The sequence below is a fragment of the Eumetopias jubatus genome, unplaced genomic scaffold (genome assembly GCF_037043125.1).
Source record: "Eumetopias jubatus isolate StellerSeaLion01/CBP00866 unplaced genomic scaffold, mEumJub1_p1.0 scaffold_7, whole genome shotgun sequence".
Lineage (NCBI taxonomy): Eukaryota > Metazoa > Chordata > Mammalia > Carnivora > Otariidae > Eumetopias > Eumetopias jubatus.
Window position 1 is genome coordinate 90,657,419 of NW_028274813.1, and position 20,946 is coordinate 90,678,364.

Here is a 20,946-nt window from a genome sequence, read left to right on the forward strand (position 1 = left end):
AGTATCATTTCCAATACTGTTTCTGTTTTCACCTTGGTCTTTTGTTGAACACACTATAACATTTATAATTTAGGGGAGTGTCAGGAATGACTACATATGGGTACCCAACAAGGAGTGAAAATCTAGAGAAAGAGATTGCAATCAGACATTTATTTTCCAAAAGACAAGTTTTTTCAGTCAGTTTTTCTGCCTTTCAGATTAGTCTGTCCTTGGGCTAGTGATTTGTAATAAGACTGTCCATTCATGCAAGCAGATATTGGATGGATTTTGGTACTTCTTTTGGTTTTCCTGCAGTACATGGTAAAGAGCTCTGGATATATGTTCAAAAATGCTGTATAAAAGATCACATCAATCTGTTCCTAGCTGCCCTTACATAGGGTATGATGTGCAGTGCAGAGAGGGGGCCTGGTAGATCACATGGTGGGTAAAGGTAAGCTGTCCTGCTGGCCCCAAGCCAGCATGTGCCTGAAAGGGCCTCATAGAGATAATGGATGACAGACTAGGTGTGTGCCTAAGAATCCACATTTTGGGATATAGGGCAAAATGGAAATACCCTACGGTTTTATGAAGTTTTGTCTTTACTTCCCTCTCCCACCCTACAAAGGGCAGGGAATCTTCTCTTCCCTTGGAAGTACTTTGTGAAGCAAGCAGAAGTTCCTTGACTCACAGCAGAGTCTCTAGGCCTTCTATTTTCATCTTCATCTTTTGTCAAACTAAATAGTTATAATATTTATAGTCTTGGGGAAGGTAAGGAAATATGTAGTTTCCCCAACAGTTGAAGTTAAGGGTTCCTGTGTCTGAACCCCAACTCTCAGGGACCCTCTCCTATGTGTGTAGTTATTCTAGTCACCTGCCAACTGGAGCAAAAATCTGCTTTTCAACATTCACAGGAGGCAATTTTCTAGCCTCGATTGAATATCCCCAGTGATCTAATTGATTCACGAATTAGTCATTTTCATTTTGGACCACTTTAGTCATTGGAAAGATTTTTCTTATATTTAATCACAGCTTAATCCTTTCTATCTGAATCCCCAATTTTCTCCTTCTTTTTCTTTTTTCCTTCTTTTTTAATGGACTGGCAGAAGATAAGTATCTTCTTTTTTCTTTTTCTCTTTTTGAAATTGATGTATAGTTGACACACAATGTCACAGTAGTTTCGTGTGTACAGCATAGTGATCAACAACTCTATGTGTTATGCTGTGCTCATGACAAGTGTAGTTACCATCTGTCACCATACAACACTATTACGATACCATTGACTATATTCCCTGTGCTGTGCCTTTTATTCCCATGACTTAATCATCTCATAACTGGAAGCTTGTGTCTCCCACTCTCCTTCACTCCCTTTTCCCTTCCCACCATCCCCTCCCCTCTGCCAACCACGGTTTGTTCTCTGTATTTATGAGTCTGTTTCTCCTTTTGCTATCAGAGTCTTTCACAGTTTGAAGGAAGTTCCTTTGCTTTCTCTTACTCTTTCTTTAGGTCGCATATCCAGTATTTTTTCATGAAAACTGTTTCATTTTTTCATGAAAACTGTTGTTTTCAAACTGTTGTTTCTCTTAACATGACTATTCCACCTGATGCATGTTATGTCTCAATTTTTTTTTATTTGTTCCAAGTGCCTATTTATTTTGAAGAAAATCTTAAGAATTATATGACCAAGAATATATATTCAATAAGGTTAATAAATTAGATACAGAAAACTAGGGCAAAGGAAAGAAATGAAAACATACCTTTTAATGACTGCTAATTAATGTAATTGTAAAAACTGTTAGTTACTTAATGTAATTGGGTTTTGTTTAATAGTTTGCTGAGATTCCCAGAAGCCAAATTAACAAGGAAACATAGTAAGTGATGTAGGTCTTGTGACCAGAAGAGAGAAATCATTTCAGTTCTTCAGAAGAGGCTATGGTTTCCCTGGGGGTGTTAAATTCTAAAATGTGTTTCTTACATGGATTCTTTATAGCACACAAAACATAATGAGAGTGATCTCTCCACCAGTCTGAAAAATGCAACAGTGATGTTCACATGACTATTTCTTATACTGACCTTTAGTAGATGCTCTTGGCATAACATCTGAGCACAATTCAGTAAAATCAGTTTACTTCACTTGTAACAACGCTTTTAACGCTCTCCATTTCCTGACCCTAAAGATTCTTCCCACTTCATGTCACAGTCTTTGTGAATTGAATATTGTACACATAGAACCCTTTCTCCAAGGCAGATGTGTATACCGAGTTAGGGATTTGGTTGATTTTGATGATCCATGGCACTTATTTTTCTGTCTTTGGTTTGGGTCCATTTCTGTATAGTTGGAGTCATACTAGGAAAACTAACACGTTTTAATTTTAACAGTTATGATTATGTTGGGGAGTAGGAGGTGTAAATCATACTTAATGCCCCGGCTTCTTCTTTACCTTCTCCCAGAGAGTGCAGGTTGGTTTACAGTCAGAGTTACTGCAGTTAGGACCTTGAAGGTGGGACAGGCCTGTGCTGCTCAAAACTCTGTATGAAGAGCCCTCTCCTGGGGAATGGGAGTGTCCCTTTGACCGTGGGGAAGGGACGTGCAGTTCCAGGAAACACTTGCCAAACCACAGAGATTGCAGGCCTACTGCCCATCCGTTATTATCATCATTATTTAACATCATTCAAAGGTCAGAGCCAAAATAAATGGTCTGTCAGCCAAGTGAGTGACCAGCCTTTACCACAGGCATTGGAGGCCCTTTTGGTATTTAGTAGCAATGACTTGGATCGTATTCTTGTCTGATTCCATCAATCTGGCTGGGCTTCTGCTTTCTGCTGTCTTGCCACAACTTTTTTTTTTTTTTTTTGGCAGTGCCCCCCTCCCACCCCCCTGTAATAGTTACTTGGTATGTGTTTGCTGCTTTATTTTTTTAGAACTTAAACAATGAAAGGGGTTGAATTAATTGTGCTAGTGAGTGATGAAAGCACTCACGGAGGCTTTTTGGGGCTCCTGAATTTTGGGTTCTGGTCCACCTCTGAAATTCTGCTCCCCTTGGGGATAAAGAATAGTATTGTTGTCAAAAGCATAGAGCTAAGACTCAAGAGTTCAAATCCTGACTCTGTCACTTAGTAGCTGAATAATCTTGGGCAATTTGCTTAGCCTCTCTGTGCTTCAGTTTCTTCATTATAAAATGAATTTAGTAATAAAAATCTCCTTCATGAATTTGAAATTTGATAGTACATGAAAAGTGCTTGGAACAGTGTCTGTCTCAATGTGTTGGCTGCTATTATTATTAGGCTGCAGAAATCATACCAAGATGTCAGCCTTATATTGAGATCACTTTGGGTTGAGGCTGTTTGGGAAGGAGGTGCTTGGGATTCTATTTGGAGATGGATAATGGGAAGTCCCCTTCTCCCCACCCCCCCGCCCCAAGCCCAGACCATCCAGAGAGATGGAATCCCCCCCCACCCCGGGGATAAAATGGAGTGAAATTATGATCACTCAGAAGTGTCTGCATCCTAGGGCTCATGGCCAACTTCATTCTAACAGAAGGGATGTTCAGTTTGGGTATGCATAAATTTTGCTCCATCTGCTTACCAGGGCCCAGTATCCAGGCACAGCATCTGTTGCCTAGGCAGGGGAACAAGGTATCCTCGTGGACTTTGAACCAGACCTATCTATCTGGCTCTGAATCTTAGGTTAGCTTGTTGACTTCTTTGAGTCTCAATTTCTTTCTCTATAAAATAGCAATTATAATTCTGACATTTCAGGGATGTTTTGGAGACTAAATCATATGGCACATGTAAAATACCCCACATAGTGTTTGGCCTTAGAAGACATTTGCTTTGTTAGCTTCCTTCCCTTTCTTCTGATTCTTCCCTCTCTGCTAAATTTATTAAGAAAGCCTCAATGCAGGAAATAATTGAGAGGAGTGCTTTCAAATTTAATGTGGGGTGGGGGGATCTTGTTAAGTTACAGATTCTGATTCAGCAGGTCTGGGGTGGGGCCTGAGTCCGCCCTTCTCATCAGTCCCCAGGTGAAACTAATGCTGTGTCTGAGACCCTCACAGCAGCACAGCTCTGTATTTCCTCCCTTTGCCTCTCATCATCACCTTTTAGATTCATGTTAGTCTTTTAATGGTCTTACCACACACGTGCACTTCTAGGATCATCATTTGGAGAAATAGCAAGGGCTGTATGTTATCACACCCCTTAGAGTGCTCTCCCTCCAGCATAGGCAGCAATGGTGGAGGTCTAGGAGAAACCTATCTTGGGCATTTTGTCAGAATCCCCATGAGCCTGGAATCCCAAACCGTTTTCCATAAAATACTGTGCTCCTGTCTGTTGACGGCCTCCTTTCTGAATCTGGGTCCCTCCATGATGCAGATTGCAGGTCAGTTAGGTTGGGGAAGTTTTCTTTGTTTCTTTAGAGTTTGGAGGGAGTTGACTTGAAGACTGTGCTTCTGTCCTCACTAAGCACCTTAGATATTTTTAGAGCTATGTGTTCCAACTACTAGCCTTCTCCAGGTTCATTAGATTATGTTCTCTCCAGTGTACACAGATGGAGGAGTCTACTTTTGTTCTTTTTTTTTTCTTTTTGTCATACACACTTGTGAGTGCTGTGGCATATTCTTTGATTGGTTCTGGATTTGATCAGGTTTTTCAGATTTACTTTTGAGAACCCTCCTCACTGTTGTTTCTCTGTAGCATTGGATCTTTTTTAAGATTTTATTTATTTATTTGAGAGAGAGAGAGAGAGATAGCGAGAGAGCTCAAGCAGTGGGGAGAGGGAGAAGCGGGCTCCCCGCTGAGCAGAGAGCCCGATGCGGGGCTCCATCCCAGGACCCTGGGATCATGACCTGAGCCGAAGGCAGACGCCTTAACAACTGAGCCACCTAGGCATCCCACATTGGATCTTTTAAATATTTTAACTTCTTCTTTTTTCTTCCCTGCATTACTTACTGGAACTTTTTTTAGTCTGAACCATCATCAGGGTCAGATGTATCTGCTGTGTGCATGTTGGGAATAGGCCCTTATTGTCCTCAGGCAACTTTTCTTGAAGTAAAAAATGCAAAGGTGACTAATCTCTTTGGGTTACATCCCTTTGAATTAGAGCTATGGAGAAGAAATAATAGCCTCCTTCTTTTTGTTTTGTTTTTTTAAATTGAAGCAACCTTTTTTTTTTTTTTTTTTAGAACACTCCAAAATGTCTACAAGCTAGGGCTTGGTTGCTCATCAGCCATGTTACAAAACAAAGCAAGTCTAATGAGTCCCTTTTAGGCTTTCCTTCATCCTGTTTCATGAAGAGTTTCTCCTATCTGGTGGGGCTCTACCTAATAGGTTTGCCAGTTTGGGGAATAATTTGAAAATAGTCCCAGGTAAGAACCCAGGTATTTTGAAAGTTAAGATGGACAAGTATTGTGGGGGGAGAAAAATAGGGAAAATATTTGATGTAAAGAAAAGTCAGAGGAGCCATTAATATTTTCACCTTATCTAGATATATCAATCAGGGTCATAATAGAAAACAGCACACTCAATAATAAAGGGCAATTTACAAAGGTAGGTGTACGGAAACCCAGGACTATTTGTAGCTGAGTTGTTAGCGCCCTTGGGCCTAAAAGTGACCTTGGCTGGGAGGGACCTGACCTCACTATTCTTCCCCCACACTTTCAATTTCTCATTTCCTGCCAGAGCTCTCTGTTGGAAGAACCCAACGGGAAGCAGAATGCATAGCAACCTCTTGATACAGTTCATGCTGGGCAGCCTCCTGCGGCACATAGCAGAATGAAGGCGGGTGGACCGAAGACCGAGAGGGGTAATCAGAAGCTGACTAGCACACTAGTTTTACACTTTCTTTTGAAGGACTTGTTCACCTGAAGACAATATCAATATTGAGAACTCCTTGAGGGAAGACACTGTCCTTCCCACTTATATGTGGGACACTGTGTAAAGGATTGTCGAGTGAATGAATGGGACTGTTCATTTCCTTCCTTTCTCTTGACTTGCACTTGGGGCGGCCAGTAATAGCTGGATGCTGCTGTCTTGGTTAAGGACTTGTGTTCTGAATTGAAAGGCATCTCATAGTCATGGCTAACTGACTCAAAGAGATTAACACTTCCTGATCATGTAATTATTCTATTTTTAACCATCTCATTAATAAAACTGTTAAACAAAGATAGAACTTACTATGTTAATATCTTGAGTCTTTTTGTTTTATTGTTGTTTTTATAAATATCCAGATTTAGCTAGGCAATACATTCATGAATCTTTAGCCCTTCTCAGTGACTTTTTAAAAAAAGATTTATTTATTCTAGAAAGAGGGAGAGAGAGAGAGAGAGAGAGAGAGAACGGGGCAGGGGAGGGGCAAAGGAAGGGGGAGACAAGCAGACTTCCTGCTGAGCAGGGACCCTGAGATCATGACCTGAACCAAAATCAAGAGTCACAGACGCTTAACTGATTGAGCCACCCAGGCGTCCCCTTTCTCAGTGACTATTAAATCTAACCCTGTTATTTCTCCTCTTACCAGTGCCCCACTGGCAAGCAGATGGGTAAGCTGTTTAATTTGGGAACCCATGTGACTTTTGATTCTTTCCCAGGCTGCTTCAAGAGAAGAACACACAAAGGGCTAAATTAGCCTATCTTTGGTAGCTTTAAAAGAAGGTCTATGAATAATGCCAGATTTCTCTTAACTGTCCAGAGAGCAGGAGTTGAAAATAGAAATGAGTTATTAGGTGTAAATTTTGGAAAATTTCCTCATGCAATCAAATTGTCATCCCTAATGATTCTCAGACATTAGTATTTTATAGGAAGAGATAGAGCTAAATGCTACAAGTGACTACTTTGGAGGCACCTGGGGTTCTTGAAGTATTCAGGTGTAAGGGCAGAAGAAAATATATTGGTGGGGAGGGGAATGAGTCCGTTTTCACTTAGAGCTTTGCTATTCTTGCCTGAGGGTTCTCAGGGCGTGTGTGTGTGTGTGTGTGTGTGTGTGTGTGTGTGTGTGTGTGTGTGTGGTGTGGGGAGATAGGAGAAATGGGGGAGCCTCAGAATCCTTTAAACATCCAGGAAAAAGATAACTTTATCCTTTGTTAAAATGAATTGGGTCCTCAAATTCTATTTGATCTTTGTTTGAAGTTCTGATAGGTTTCTTTGCATACACCATGTTAATGTGTTTTTGACATATCTTCTTACTCTCCTGAAGTCTATTGCTATTTTACATAACTTCAAATCTGAATGGAGTATTGATTTATTTCTTTGCAAGGATTATAACTCTTGGAGGACTTTTTTATAGTTCTATTTCCAGGGTCCGGTCCCCAAAGACAGAATAGGCATGGCTGGCTCACGTGTATCCCTCACATTATCCAGAATGACAGGCATTCTCTGCTCCCATTTACACCCCCTGCTGTTAAGGTCCCTCTATAAGTGGGTTTCTGAGTTTGGGTCATGACGTCCCTGGCTAAGGCTATGGACCTACAGAAGAATGCAATTTTTTTTTGCTTAATCAGGATTTGAGATTTAAAAAAAACTTTGGTTTCTAGTTTCTTCACATGTCATAACCATTTTGGATTTGACTTTTTGCTTTTGGTATGGGGGTGAAGGGCTAGGGTCACTGGAAAAGCCACTTGCAGGCCTGCAGTTGAAGTTTCTACTACAAGCATGTTTTGTTTGGCAGGCGGGGACCACCCCCCACCCATCCCTAGTAAGACTAAACTCCTTCAAATGGAGCACACACTCTCCTGTTTGTCTCAGGCTCTATTACTGCCTGTTGTTAAATTAGTTCTCCTGGGGGCATCCGGAATCTTTTATATTCTGTCTTTTCTGAAACACTTTTAAAAACGGTTCTGTTTTCCAGAATAATTATACCTGTCTGTCTTTACTTTTGGCTTGGAACTTAGCTACTGTGTAAATCAAATGATTCCTTATTCATTATGTACAAATAATAAAATTAACAATTGTATAGTTCTTTAGAATTTATGCGGTATTTTTATGTAATTCATTGGATTATCACAATAATCCCATAGCTAGGGAGGTGGGTATTTTTCTCTGTATTATGGGAGGTTATAATAGCATGGTGATTAAGAGTATAGGCTTTGGAGTTAGACAGTTTGTTGAATTTCACCTTTTGTAATTACTAGTTTAGTCTCAGCTAATAAGCCCGCTCAGTTTCCTCATCTGTAAAATGAGTATATACTACCTATCTTATAGAGTCATTATAAGAAGTAAATAATTAATTCATACAAAGTAATTAGAACAGTGCCTGGCATATAGTAAGTGCTCAATAAATCTTAACTGCTAAAACTAGCATTATTATTATTAACAGTATATGAAGACATGGAAATGGAAAAATTAAGAAATCTACAACAGCTAGTTGGCAGGAGCTTTGAGGCTTTAACCAAGGTTTGGAGGTGTCTGGTACTGGTTTTTTCCTCCCTGTTTACTACTGATTTTCTTATGCGCTTTGGGGGGACTGTAAGATGAATTATCCTTTCTTTTATTTTCTGGCTTCCATATCTTCATATTCTTTTGTGTCCTCATATTTAGAACTCTTGGCTATTGTCTGTGCAGTCATGGGATCCATCTGTCAGAATTCAGCAAAGTATAGGCATGTCCCTATCCCTGCAGGTGGACCCTCCTTGACACAGAGCTGCTGGGGGCTTCTGGGGTCTCTCTGAAATTTGTCCAGATAGATAGTCTGGAAAAATTAACATCCTGTTTAAAGTAAAAGTATCCTATTGTTGCCACATGGAAGACATTTTTTTAAATAATCAATAAGCATATATTTCTCAGTGCTTTAGTTTCTTTTCTCATAAAAGGGAGGATACTTAACTTTTGGTGATCTCATTTATCATTTCACATCCCTTTGAGGTATTGAGAAAATAGGTTATATTATCCCCAGTGGGGTGGGGCCAGGAGAGGAGTAATGAAGTCCAGTGTGGAAAGAGCACAGGCTATGGAGTCAGGCAGATGAAGTTCAAGTGGCTTTTCCGTTTTCTGTTATATGTCTCCAAGTCCCATTTTCCTCCTCTGTGTAAGGAGGATAACCAGAGAGGATACTGCTCACAGAAGAGATCATGCCAGGTACTTAGCATGTAAATGTGGCTGTTATTAAAGTTGTTGGGGAGGTGACTTTTCACACTGGCTGAGGGTGACAGAGACTCAGGTCTCATCATTCTTAACCGAATGCTATGTGAACTTCTTCACCTGGGTATATTGTTTCTTTACATTTTAAGATCTAGGTGTTTTGACCTTTTATTTGCTACTTTATTTTTTTTTAAAAGATTTTATGTATTTGACAGGGAGAGACACAGCGAGAGAGGAAACACAAGCAGGGGGAGTGGGAGAGGGAGAAGCAGGCCTCCCGCCGAGCAGAGAGCCTGATGCGGAACTCCATCCTAGGACCCTGGGAGCATGACCTGAGCCGAAGGCAGATGCTTAACGACTGAGCCACCCTGGCGCCCTTCTACTTTATTTTTTTTAATTCATTTTTTTATTGTGTTATATGAGTCACCATACAGTACATCATTAGTTTTTGATGCATTTTTAATGTGCCTATTATGGGCAGGTCACTTGGCTGTGTGTTTAGCAAGGCCATGCGCGACACCCATTACATCATAGTCCCAAGTTTACCTCGTGTCACAAGGCGAAGTTAATGTTAGTGAAGCCACATGACCAACAAGGAATATGACACAGAATCTCTCAGATGGTATTGGGGCAGCTATTCTCAGAAAGAGAAAGCAGCAGGTATTTATTATTTACTATGTTGCTCAGCATTGTGTGAGGTTGGGGACACAATAGAAACACCAGAATTTGTCTGTGTCTTATAAGACTGACAATTTTCCAGGGAAAACAGATGTGATTGAAACCTGACACAATTAAAGAATGGTAATAAACACTATGTGATTCAGTCACATTAGTTAAGTGGGCCCTCGTAGACTGGTGGGTAAAAACACAAGTAAATCCACACTTAAAGCATGGCTTGATAAATGAGAATAGAATAATTAATATACAAGGATGTAGAGGAGGCGTTATGTGGTGTGTGTGCATTTAGGTTGGTGGTGTGGGTTCCAGGGAGAGGCAATGCTTGAGTTGAACCTGATGACTAGTGGGGGATGCCGGAGAGAGGAGTATTGAGTGAGGAGGACCAAAAATCACACTTTGAAAGGCACTGAGAGATGAAAGAGCTTAAGGGTGATAAAGAAAAGTATTTGTTCAGTATTCCTGATGGTCTGAACTTAGGGTTTCCAGGGTTAGTGGTAGGAGAGCAGGCTGGAGAAGTGAGCGAGGGATGTCATTAAAGACATTGTGTCTTTATGGACTAAAGACATGTTGAGCAATATGAGCATCAAGGTGTTGGCAACCAAGCAGGCCAGAGACAATTATCAGATTCAGAATGATCATTCTAGGAGGATCTTCCAGTAAAAACAGGTAAGAAATAGTAAGGGCCTGAATCAAATCTTAGAAGAAAGAAAAAAATGAATGGATGGATGGATGAATAGTAGAGTGAGTAAATGGATGATTGTAGAAGTTCAGAGAAAGGGGATGCCATAGTAGGAACAATATTAGAGGAATACTTTATGATGGAAGAAGATTTGAGTGGTCAGCCCAGTGACTTGTCCATAGTAGGTAATTGGTAAGCTGGGTATTGACTGGCTATGGGATTTATATGAGAGAAGATAGGGAGTAATACCAGGTTGCACAAATGCTGTGAGATGGTCAAGGAGACAAATCTAATTGGAAAAGAGTGGTAGATAATATGATTTCCTATGCAAATTGTTTGCACATTTTAGAAGGCTTTGAAATGCCAGATTGAGGAGCTTAAACTTATTTCATTAATCAGTAGGAAGCCATTGAAGATTCTTAAACACATATTTTGACATACTCAATTTGGGTTAGAACTGCATTTGTGTGTTGGGCCTCTTCATCATGGTTGGAGGAAGATGTGTCTGGGGAGATGATGCTAGTTCATGATCTTTCTTGGTGGAAGGGATGTGAAATGACAAGAATTTCATGATGATTCTTACATTTAATGGAAATCACACAGACAGCATTAACTTTTTGACTGGAGGATAAAGTTGCATGACCCCACTTTGGCTGTGTGGATACTAGAAAAGTCCACTGTGGGGAAACAAAGGAAGACAAAGGAAGGGAGAAATGAGTGAGTACCCATATGAGATTTTTGGTGATACTAGTCTAGAGAGGGATGGAGCAAAGAGAAAGATGGAAGAAACTGCTTGCCCTATAAAGTCTTTTATGGAGAGCAAATACATGGCATGCGCAGCAAGTATCTCATTCCATCCCACTGCAAACGTTAATTCATCATGCTATGTTTTCCTATTGAGCTCAATGGTAGTCTTAGAGTCCTTGTTACACAGTGCTTCAGGCAACTTTTGTCAGCTGATCAGAGTTGGCACTGGAATTCAAACCTATCTGTCATGCCTGGAGTAAGAAATGAATGAGAAATAAATTATGACTGTACTCACAGTGCAAATAAATTTTACTTTTTCAGGTGGAACTTGCGGAAATCTGTGCCAAGAGCGAGCGTTATATTGGCACTGAAGGAGGAGGGATGGACCAGTCCATATCATTTCTTGCAGAAGAAGGAACTGTATGTAACATTGAGCTATTTGGAAATATCAACTGCAACTTCATATGGAGAGGTTCTGGGCAGTCAATTCTATTAGGTTCTATTATAAATGGTATTTATCATCTGCTTTGTAATTCAAGGCTGCTACCAGTTCACCTGTTCTGTTTCATGTTGGTCACCTCTTCCTTAGGCTCCCAGAATCATACCTCAGATCTGTTTTTCTCTTGTGCCTAGTCTTTTCCCCCTTCTATTTCTCTTCATTGTTAAGATGAGATTTCTCAACTCCCTAGTTATTGGGACCGCCTTTCCCGCTCTTGTCCCAAATCACTTCATCTCATGGCATTTTCATAATCTCTTGTTGGTTTTAAACCCAAATGTTAACTTCTCTTACCACATATATTCACAACCCCTCTTTTTATAATTTACTTTTCAGTATCATTTTTCTCTGTCAACATTTTTGGGGCTTCAGTGGTGGGAAAAGAATGTTGACAGTAAGCCAGGGATGAATTCTTTAGCTGGATACCACTTCCCCTTGGCTATCAACTCCCTTAGGCAGAGTAGAGGTTTCGGTTGTTGTCCATAAACTACCCATTTCCAAAATAGAAGTGGACATTTCTTTAAAATCTTTTCTTAGTTTTTCATCAGATTCCTACAAGCTTGGCTATTTTCTAAGAATACCTGGATTTCTTTTTATTAAGAATATTTATTGTTGATTCCTCTAAGCCAAAGACATGAACCATGAGGAAAGGTGGTTTAATGTTAGGAAAATAATCTGGGTGTTTTGGATGAGACCTGACAAGCAGACATGGTGGCAAGAGTGCCGATGTTAATGTCAGTTAGCTATAGAATCTGAACAAAGTCCACATTCTTTGCGCTTACAAAGCGCTTACTTCACAATCTGGCTCCTGCTTTACCTCTTCATTCTACCCTCTCACCAACCCTCAACCCTCAAACTCTGAGCTCCGGGCAAATTTCAATACCCAAAGCTTTATTAACACCTCATGTTTTGTTTTTTTTTTTTTTTTTTTTTTTGCCTCTGAACTTGCGTATGCTCTTCCCTCTTTTTGATTTCCTATTTGGGTCAAGAAATCCTCTGTCTGCCCTACTCTTGCTCATCCTTTAAGACTCAGTGTAGATTTCCCTTTTCTCAAAGGAGTCTATACTAGGTGATTAGGTGCTTCAACTCTGTGCCTATAAAGCACCGTGTGCTTTGCTACTGTTGTCACACAACCTAGAAATGTATTTGTCCACTTGATTGTCTTTCCTGCTGGATAGTACACTCTATGAGGGCAGGGTCAGTGTCTGTCTTGTTCACTGTTGTATCTCCAGTACCTAGCACAGTGCCTGGAAGTCAATAAATAATATTTGAATTGAAAGAGTGCATTTTTATGAAGAATTTTTGCTAAGGTAAATAAATAGATAAATGATTAAACATGTTCTGAGTTCTAATACATTATATCTCACCTGTCATTTTTCTTCCAATAGGCCAAGTTGATAGAATTTAGTCCTCTGAGGGCAACTGATGTGAAACTCCCAAGTGGAGCAGTATTTGTGATTGCCAACAGTTGTGTGGAAATGAATAAGGCAGCAACTTCTCACTTCAATATCAGGGTGATGGAGTGTCGGCTCGCCGCAAAGGTAAGAACCGGGCAAACTGGTGAAACCTGGGGTGGGCTTTCTCCTGTCCTCTGTCTCTTTTTTCTTTGCCCCTTTGTCTCTTTCCCTGAAGTTTAGGGCATCATTCTGACTGCAGCAGTATTCTAAATGAAGGTCTTTGGGTGGAGAGTAATTGGATTCCGAACTCTGGAGATAAATAGACCAATAGGTGTGCCCTGCAACCTCGAGGTGTTTGGAAGCTGTAGGGACTTCGCAGCTGAGTCTTCTAGGATGGCACCGGGGAGAAGAGGGTAGTTTATAACTAGGAAGCATAGGCCATGGGCTAGGTAAGGGTGCAGAAGGATAGCTGGAGGTGATTGATGGGAAGTGACCATAACTGATCTTGTTTCTTTGACAAATGTGATGGTAGCCTCCACAGCTGGTCCTCTGAGAAGCACCATTTTTGTAGTGGGCCATCACTGGTCACTTGAAAAATACAGGCTTTATGTAACACTCCTGTGCCCAAAAGACTGTTACATGTGTGCAAAGGAAACAGAAACCAGGAGGGAGTCTTGGCAATTCTCTGTTGCACAGTTTAGAAGACCCTTGCCAGTCAAACCTTAAATCTACTTAGGAAGTATTCACTGAATACCTGTTATATGCCTAGGACCATGAAGATACACAAAAGGATATAAGACATAAGAATAGAGAGAGCAGAGTGGAGAGTTAAAATTAGAGGATGTGAAATAGGAAATGGTTAGTATGTGATCAGGTGGTATATAAGCAGGTGCTCCAAAAAGTGACACAGAAATGAAATGTTGTGGAGGATCCAGAAGGGTACATGGTATGACCCGAAAGAGAGAGAGCTAAGGCTGGGAGCCGGGGGGTTCTGGCTTAGGAGCTGCACTGTGCTTTCTCCTCGTTAGAATGATGTTTAGAAATTTAAATCTGATCAGATAATTCCCCTGCTTAACACCTTTTAAAACTTTTTGATTTCATTGGAATAAAGTAAAAAGTCCTGTCACTGCTTAGCCTTGCAAGATCTGATGCCTGTTCACCTCATCCTCTTCCTGTCTTAGCGTCGCCTACTCCCATTACACTCCAGCCATAATGCCCATTCCCACCCCAGGGACTTTGCACATGCCCAGAATGCTCTTCCCCTAGCCTTCTTTGAAGTCTCAGCCTAAATGTTCCCTAGGAAGCCTTCCTTGACCTCCTTACTCCCAGACTAAGGTAAGTCTCCCTTCATATTTCGTAGCTCTTGCACTTCTCAGTTACAGAACTTATCACAATTGTTTAATGCCTGTTTCCTCCTTTTGATTCAACTTTATCTGAATATTGTACACATAAGGGTTATCCCTTGTGACTGACTTGCCACTTCATCCTGCTCCCACCCCCCCGAAGTTGTCAAGTTAGGGAGAGTAGAGATAGGATGAGCCAGAAAAATAAAAAAGTTTTTTTTTCCCCCTGGAAAATTCTGACATTAACATTTTTTAAAAATCATGATTTAAATGTTTAAAATAGAATTTACTCATTCAAATAATTTCTAAAAATTATGTAAAAGAAATGTTTTAATATTAAGCTCTTCACAGTATATGATCAGTGCATATATGAGAAATAGTGCAGTAAACTTTTTTCAATATCAAGGCTTCAGTGAACTGTTTGTTCCTTTAGGACAAGCTTCCTCTTTCAGGAGATGGAAGAAATTAGTGTCTTACTTGTTTGAGGGCCTTATTCGTGCTGACTTTACTTTGAGATTGATGAGTAAGTGTTGCCTTCCTGAGGAGACTTCAAGCATACACAACATTGTTTTCAAAGTCTTATCATGAAATGAGATATCCTCTACAAGATCTACGGGTGAGCTCAAACAAGTATGAGATGTGAAATGGGTTCACCTTGTGACTACTGTCTTCCTGAAATGCAAGTAGAGAGAGGAATGCAGTTGTGGTGGTGAATCTCTAGTGAAATGTTAGGGTAGGGAAATGGTCTGAGAGTTAACTGGAAAAAAAAGGCATCTCTTTTGGGAGCAGTATCTGGAAACCTTAATCCACTATAGAACTTCCTCAAGAACAGGAGTTGATAGCTCCATATGAGTCTTAGAGGTACTCTGGTCAGCGAAATTGGCATCTGAATTTTGCTTTATGCTGCACACTCCTCTCAGTTGATGCATACTCTGAATTTGTCTTTTAAAATATGGAAGAAAGTAAAGTGAAAGACTTTATCAAGATGGAAAATGTTTTTTAATTCATGTTGCTGCAAACCACTAGTTTATAATAAGTAAAGATAAAACTAAAATAAAGTTAGAACTGCTAATATGATCTTGATGTTAAGAACACACTTTTGCCTAGGTGGGGCACCTGGGTGGCTCAGTCAGTTAAGCATCTGGCTCTTGGTCTCAGCTCAGCTCTTGATCTCAGGGTCGTGAGTTCAAGCCCCACATGGGCTCCATGCTGGGTATGGAGAAAGAAGGAAAGAGAAAGAAAGATTAAAAAAAAAAAAGAAAGAATATACTTTTGCCTAAGAGCATAGGCTGGAATTCTGCTAAGCATATTTTCCTTCCAAAGTGGTTCCACTCTTTTCTCTATATATGAATGAATATAATATTTGTTTGGAATTGGTCTCATTAAATTGGGAAATAAACATCCCATGTAAAAAGGTAAGGAACACTGTCTTAATCTGGACAAACTGTCTGTTTTCAGACAGTAAAAATGAAGTATCGGGGCAGAAATGACTAATTAGGATAGTTTTGAAAATGACACTGATCAGATGGAGCTCTACACAGCAAAACTGTATTGAATGACACTAATTTTCCTATTCCTCCTATGAAAATGAGTACCTTTTGTATCTACTTAACACAGGGAAGTACACTAAACCAACGAAGATGGTTTTTCTTTGTTTTGCTTTTATGTTAATAGTTTCGTCTATATCCTCAAATCTCCTTTCTCTCCCTCTTTCTCTTTCTCCCTCCTCCTCTCTTTCTAGTAGCTTCCAAAACTAATTGATGCAGATTCATTGAAAGTCAGTCTTATAAAGCCATTTGAACTAAAATTAAGAACATTTCAAAGCAAACTCAGTAGAGATTTATAATTATTACTTACGTAAGTGATACTTTTAAGTGAAGCACATATTTATGTTCTTAAATTGACAAAGTGGCCAGAAATCTTTAATGAGCAAAAATTTTTCATACTTTACACACATTCAGTGGCTTAAACTTTTCCAGAAATGTTTTATGTCTGTGAAAGAGAGTATCCCTTAATTCTGTTGGGGGATAAAATATGTGATGCTGATAATGAGTATTATGGGAAGTCAAAAAGGGATGAGAAATTATTCCATTGCTTTTGCATACCCTGAGCTCCTTGTGGCAACAAGTGAAGCAATGAAGGAGAGTTTCATGTGGTCCTTTGGCACTTCAAGGAAATTTTATAATGTGATTCTTTACGGAGCCTGTCTACTCAGGGGCCATCATTCACCCAGTTTTTTTGGCTCCTGCCACTTAATGGTCAATATGGAACTTATTCTCTGCTAGTGATAGAATGTGAGAAGTGGGCATAATGTCAGGTCTTTGGCAGTTTCCTTGAATTTAAGTGGAGGAAAACCAAAAACCCAAGAATGTGGCCAGTTTCACTCAGCGCTTTTGATTCAGTAGAGCACATTGTGCCGAGACTGTAGTGCAGAGTATTCCCAGAATGGTGGGTCCAACCTGCAGGGTAGAGGAAGCGCATATTGGGGGATAGGGTCCATGTGTTTGGTAGAACCAGGTTGTGGCAGGGCCGTCAGTGCTGCACTAAGGATCAACCAGGCTTGGTTCCAGAAGCAGTGGGCAGCTGCTTGATGTTGTTAGCAAGGTATTAGACGTATTAACCTGGCAGCAGGAACTTTTGCCTTGGTGGAAGAGAACTGAGGATGTGATAAAAAGGGAGGGATACGAGAGAAGCTGTGACTGAGTCTAGTAAAGCGTCGGGTATAAAGCTCTCCATGATTGGGTGTCTCTCTTCCTTTCGCCATGAAGCTTTCCCTGGCTACCCTCCCCGCTCCTGTTATGTTAAATGTCCTTTTATATGCTCTTACCACCTCCTGTATTTTTCCATGAGAGCAGTTGATCACAACTAGATTAAGTTGTTCACTGTGTAATTCTCATTGAACACCTGTCTCCTCTGGTAGGCTGTGAGCTCCCTGTGGTCAGGAGCCGTGTGTGCTTACTCACTGTTTTGTGCCCTGGGCGTGGAGAGTGGTGGGCACTCAGCAAACACTCACTGCACGCAGGCATGCGTCAATGAAGGAAAACCGTTGAGTTGGTAAGCTGCAGTTTCAAGCTGACATGATGGGGTGGAAAGCATAGTGCTGCCACTGCTAGGTTTAGAGAAGGCTGGATGGAAGGTGACTGGATAGTGAGAGGCAGTGATGTTTTCCCATGGAGTTTTCTCCTACCTGGTTAGGAATACATCAAAGGCTCTCCCCTTGACCTTCACATGTAGCTCTGGGCTTGGGGGACGGCCCTCAGACGTATGTGTTTAGAGACAGTAGTCAAAACCAAAAGCTAAGTTCAGTTTGTTGAGGGAAAAAAATGTGGCAAGAAAAGACCAGAAGGCCAGGGGTTAGCCCTGGAAGGTGACTTCAGTTAGGAAGTAGGTAATGAAAGGGGAAAAATGAGTCATGGAAGGAAATGGTGTAAGGACCAGAGAGGTGAGAGAGAAACCAGGAAAAATCAAGGCTACAGAAGCAATGAAACAGGGAATTGGAAGAAGGTAGGCCCTAAAGAGTGCCAGAAGCCACCGACTTGTTAGGGGCTAAAAGGACTGAGAAAACTCCAGTGGCTTTGGAAGTGGTTTGGGAGGCAAGAAAAAACCTTTGGGAGGCCCCATTCAATAGTGAGAGTGGCTACAAAAAGGCCTAGACTATGGGCCACTGGTAGTTAGTGAAAGAGGGGGAGAAATGAAGAATAGCAGCTTTAGGATTAAGGATTTTAAGACAGCAGACATCTGTATATGTTTGAAAGCACGGAAAAAGGTGTCAGGTGGGTGAGAACTAGCTAGAGAGGCAGGAGAATGTGGAGAGGGAAGAAACTGGACCTTCACAGAAGTGCGTCTTCTAGGCCAGGCAAGGTGCTAGATATTTTTATTGTTATCTTATTGAATCTTCAAACAGTAGCTTGTAAAGTAGCCATTAAGTTTAAGTACGCCATTTTACATACTGGGAGTTTCAGGCCAGGGTAGGTGGTGACCTGTTTTAAGTAAGTGCAGGAGTCCAGGCATGCCTTCACCCCTGCTCTTTCCATTGTGCCCTGTGGGAGTTAGGCGTGGATGAGATCCAGAGCACCATGTTTGGGGATGCCAGGATGTGCTGAGGGTGCAGTGAGAACTATAGTCGATCCGTTCTGCACAGTTGTGCAGGTTTCTTCAGATTTATCCTGTAGCCTGCACACTGAGCCCAGACAGTGGGGATTACTAACGTCGGGGAAGGGCAACGTCGTACTGTTTTCATGATGGTTATGGAGTAGAACATGCACATGGAAGTCAGCAGCCATTATGGAATACTGGAGAGCAGCTCTATGTAGTTGGGAGGGGGTATGGGGGTAAGCAAAAAATAAAAAGTCTTCATGATAAAAACAACTTTGTATGATCACATCTATATCAAACTATATGTGTGTAGGTATGCAGAAAGTTTGCATAAATATAGAATAGTATACTTATCAAAATAGTGGTTGGTGGTTATCTTGTCCATTGGAGTAATTACAGATGATTTATTTTACTTTGTATTTTTTTGTGCTCTGAGCTGGTTTGTGCTTTTTGAAATTTTAAAAAAATAAGCATAAGCATGTGTGACTTATATTAACCAGAAACAAAAACAACATAGCCGCTTTTGTTGTGTGGAAAACAGCTTGTTGAATGAATTGTTGTTTTTAGAGGTAACTCGGAGAAGGGATTAGAAATTTTAGCCTTTGCTGACCAGATGAAGAGTAGACTTGGTACTTTTCCCGTTGCTTTTTTAATACTGCTAACTGCAGTGTGGAAGTCAAAGAGAGGTGGATTTTGAGAGTCAGCCTCCTGAGTTAAGGTCTGTATCTTAGCACTCTCCTAGCACATCCCCTTACTGGGAGCTCCCAGACTGAGGGCTTTTTCTGGCAGCTCTGAGTTTGCACCTGAGACAACCTGGAAATGCTTGGGAGCTGATATCCTTGGAAGTAGCCCTCAACAGATGATGGATGAGAGTTAGTGGTAAATATTCCGGCTTGCTTGCCCGCAGGCAGGACACATCCAAGGTTTTTACACACAGGTTCCAGAGGGCCCAGCAGGCCCAACCTCACCTCTCCATGTCACTGCACCTTGCATTGGCTCCTGTTGCTGTCTTACTTTCCACTTCTCTGCCGGCATCTTGGAATCATCCTTCCCCCTAAATCCTTGCCTCAGAGCCTGCTTCTGAGAGACACCAACCTGAGACAGGATCCTAGCACTATTTATCTGCCTTTTTCCATGTCTGTGGACAAAACACTTGTTGCCTGCTTTCTTGCCCACAGGGTACGGAACAGGTTCGGGAACCTCCCAGAAGTGGTATCTGATATGAATACTTAATATTTGCAGTGGTGAATGTCTTTTTTTTTTTAAGATTTTATTTATTTATTTGAGAGAGAGAGAATGAGAGAGAGAGAGCACATGAGAGGGGGGAGGGTCAGAGGGAGAAGCAGACTCCCCGCCGAGCAGGGAGCCCGACGTGGGACTCGATCCCGGGACTCCAGGATCATGACCTGAGCCGAAGGCAGTCGCTTAACCAACTGAGCCACCCAGGCGCCCGAAAGTGGTGAATGTTGACAAAGAACTGCTTTCTCTTATTTCCCCACCCTGCTACAAGTGAGGAACTTGTGGTGAAATGACCCATAGCCCTGACTCATAGTCCTGCTTCACAAATGTGAAGTAGGCCAGTCACCAAGGCCTCAAGTGGCAAATTCCTTCATGAAGTTCTGTCTTTGAGTGACAGTGATCTTACCCACCCACTTCCCTCATCTGCAAGTCATCCTTCTGTTTCCTGAGCCAGATTTCAAAGGGCTTAAGCAGCTTTCCTATTTTACTCCCACCATGTAGTGCACTCTTATTCAGTGGCTCATGGCCGTGCAGCTGTCGGTGACGGCATGTGGTAGATTTCATCCTCCACTGAAATATAGACCAGTTGGCTTTGTGGCCCCTCCAGCTGGGGGCTAAGCGGACCCAACACAAACTGGGATATTGCTGGAGTGAATGTGAGCTTTTGTATGTTAGTGCCTCTGTCTGTGGAAGGAAAGCACACAGGGAGGCTGCCTCTGAAAAACAACCTTGTAGGCAGCAGGCATCCCTCCCAGACTTTCTCCTCACACATCCCAGGCCCAGTTTCCTTGGATCAAGTGCCTGAGGCACTGTGACTTGTTCAAGTGAGCCACGGGATGGAAACTTGAAGATTGTTGTTGACTAAAAGGTTCTGAGGAAGAGCCCACTCTTATCACTTGGGGCCAGTTCTTTGATGTTTTTCCTTCTTCTTCTTCTTCTTTTTTTTTTAGAGGGAACCCATCTATCAAAGTTTGTTTTTAAATCACTAGAATGTTCATGTCTAACACAAATCTTAGTTTGTGCTTAGAAATCCATTGGTAGGACTTGAATGGCAGTTTGAACTACTGTGAGCAGCACCACATAGATATTAGCCATTACTCACTGAGATTGTGACCTTGAGGAAGCCAGAAAGAGTTAGAGGACCAGGGTTCAATTTCCAGCTCTGTTTCTTACTAGACTTTGGGCAAGTCATCTACTCTTACCTCTTAAATAGAGTAATAATACCCA

The 20,946-nt window shown here is 41.3% G+C and overlaps 1 protein-coding gene across 2 annotated transcripts in view; it reads left to right on the forward strand.

Moving 5' to 3' along the window:
* Positions 1-20,946, forward strand: part of GALK2 (galactokinase 2) — a 126,442-nt gene that overhangs the window by 61,456 nt on the left and 44,040 nt on the right. For both annotated transcript variants that reach the window (XM_028100163.2, XM_028100165.2), the window contains exons 6-7: positions 11,471-11,569; positions 13,034-13,186. In XM_028100163.2, coding sequence (XP_027955964.2) covers positions 11,471-11,569; positions 13,034-13,186 — 252 coding nt within the window. The remainder of the gene's footprint in view (positions 1-11,470; positions 11,570-13,033; positions 13,187-20,946) is intronic.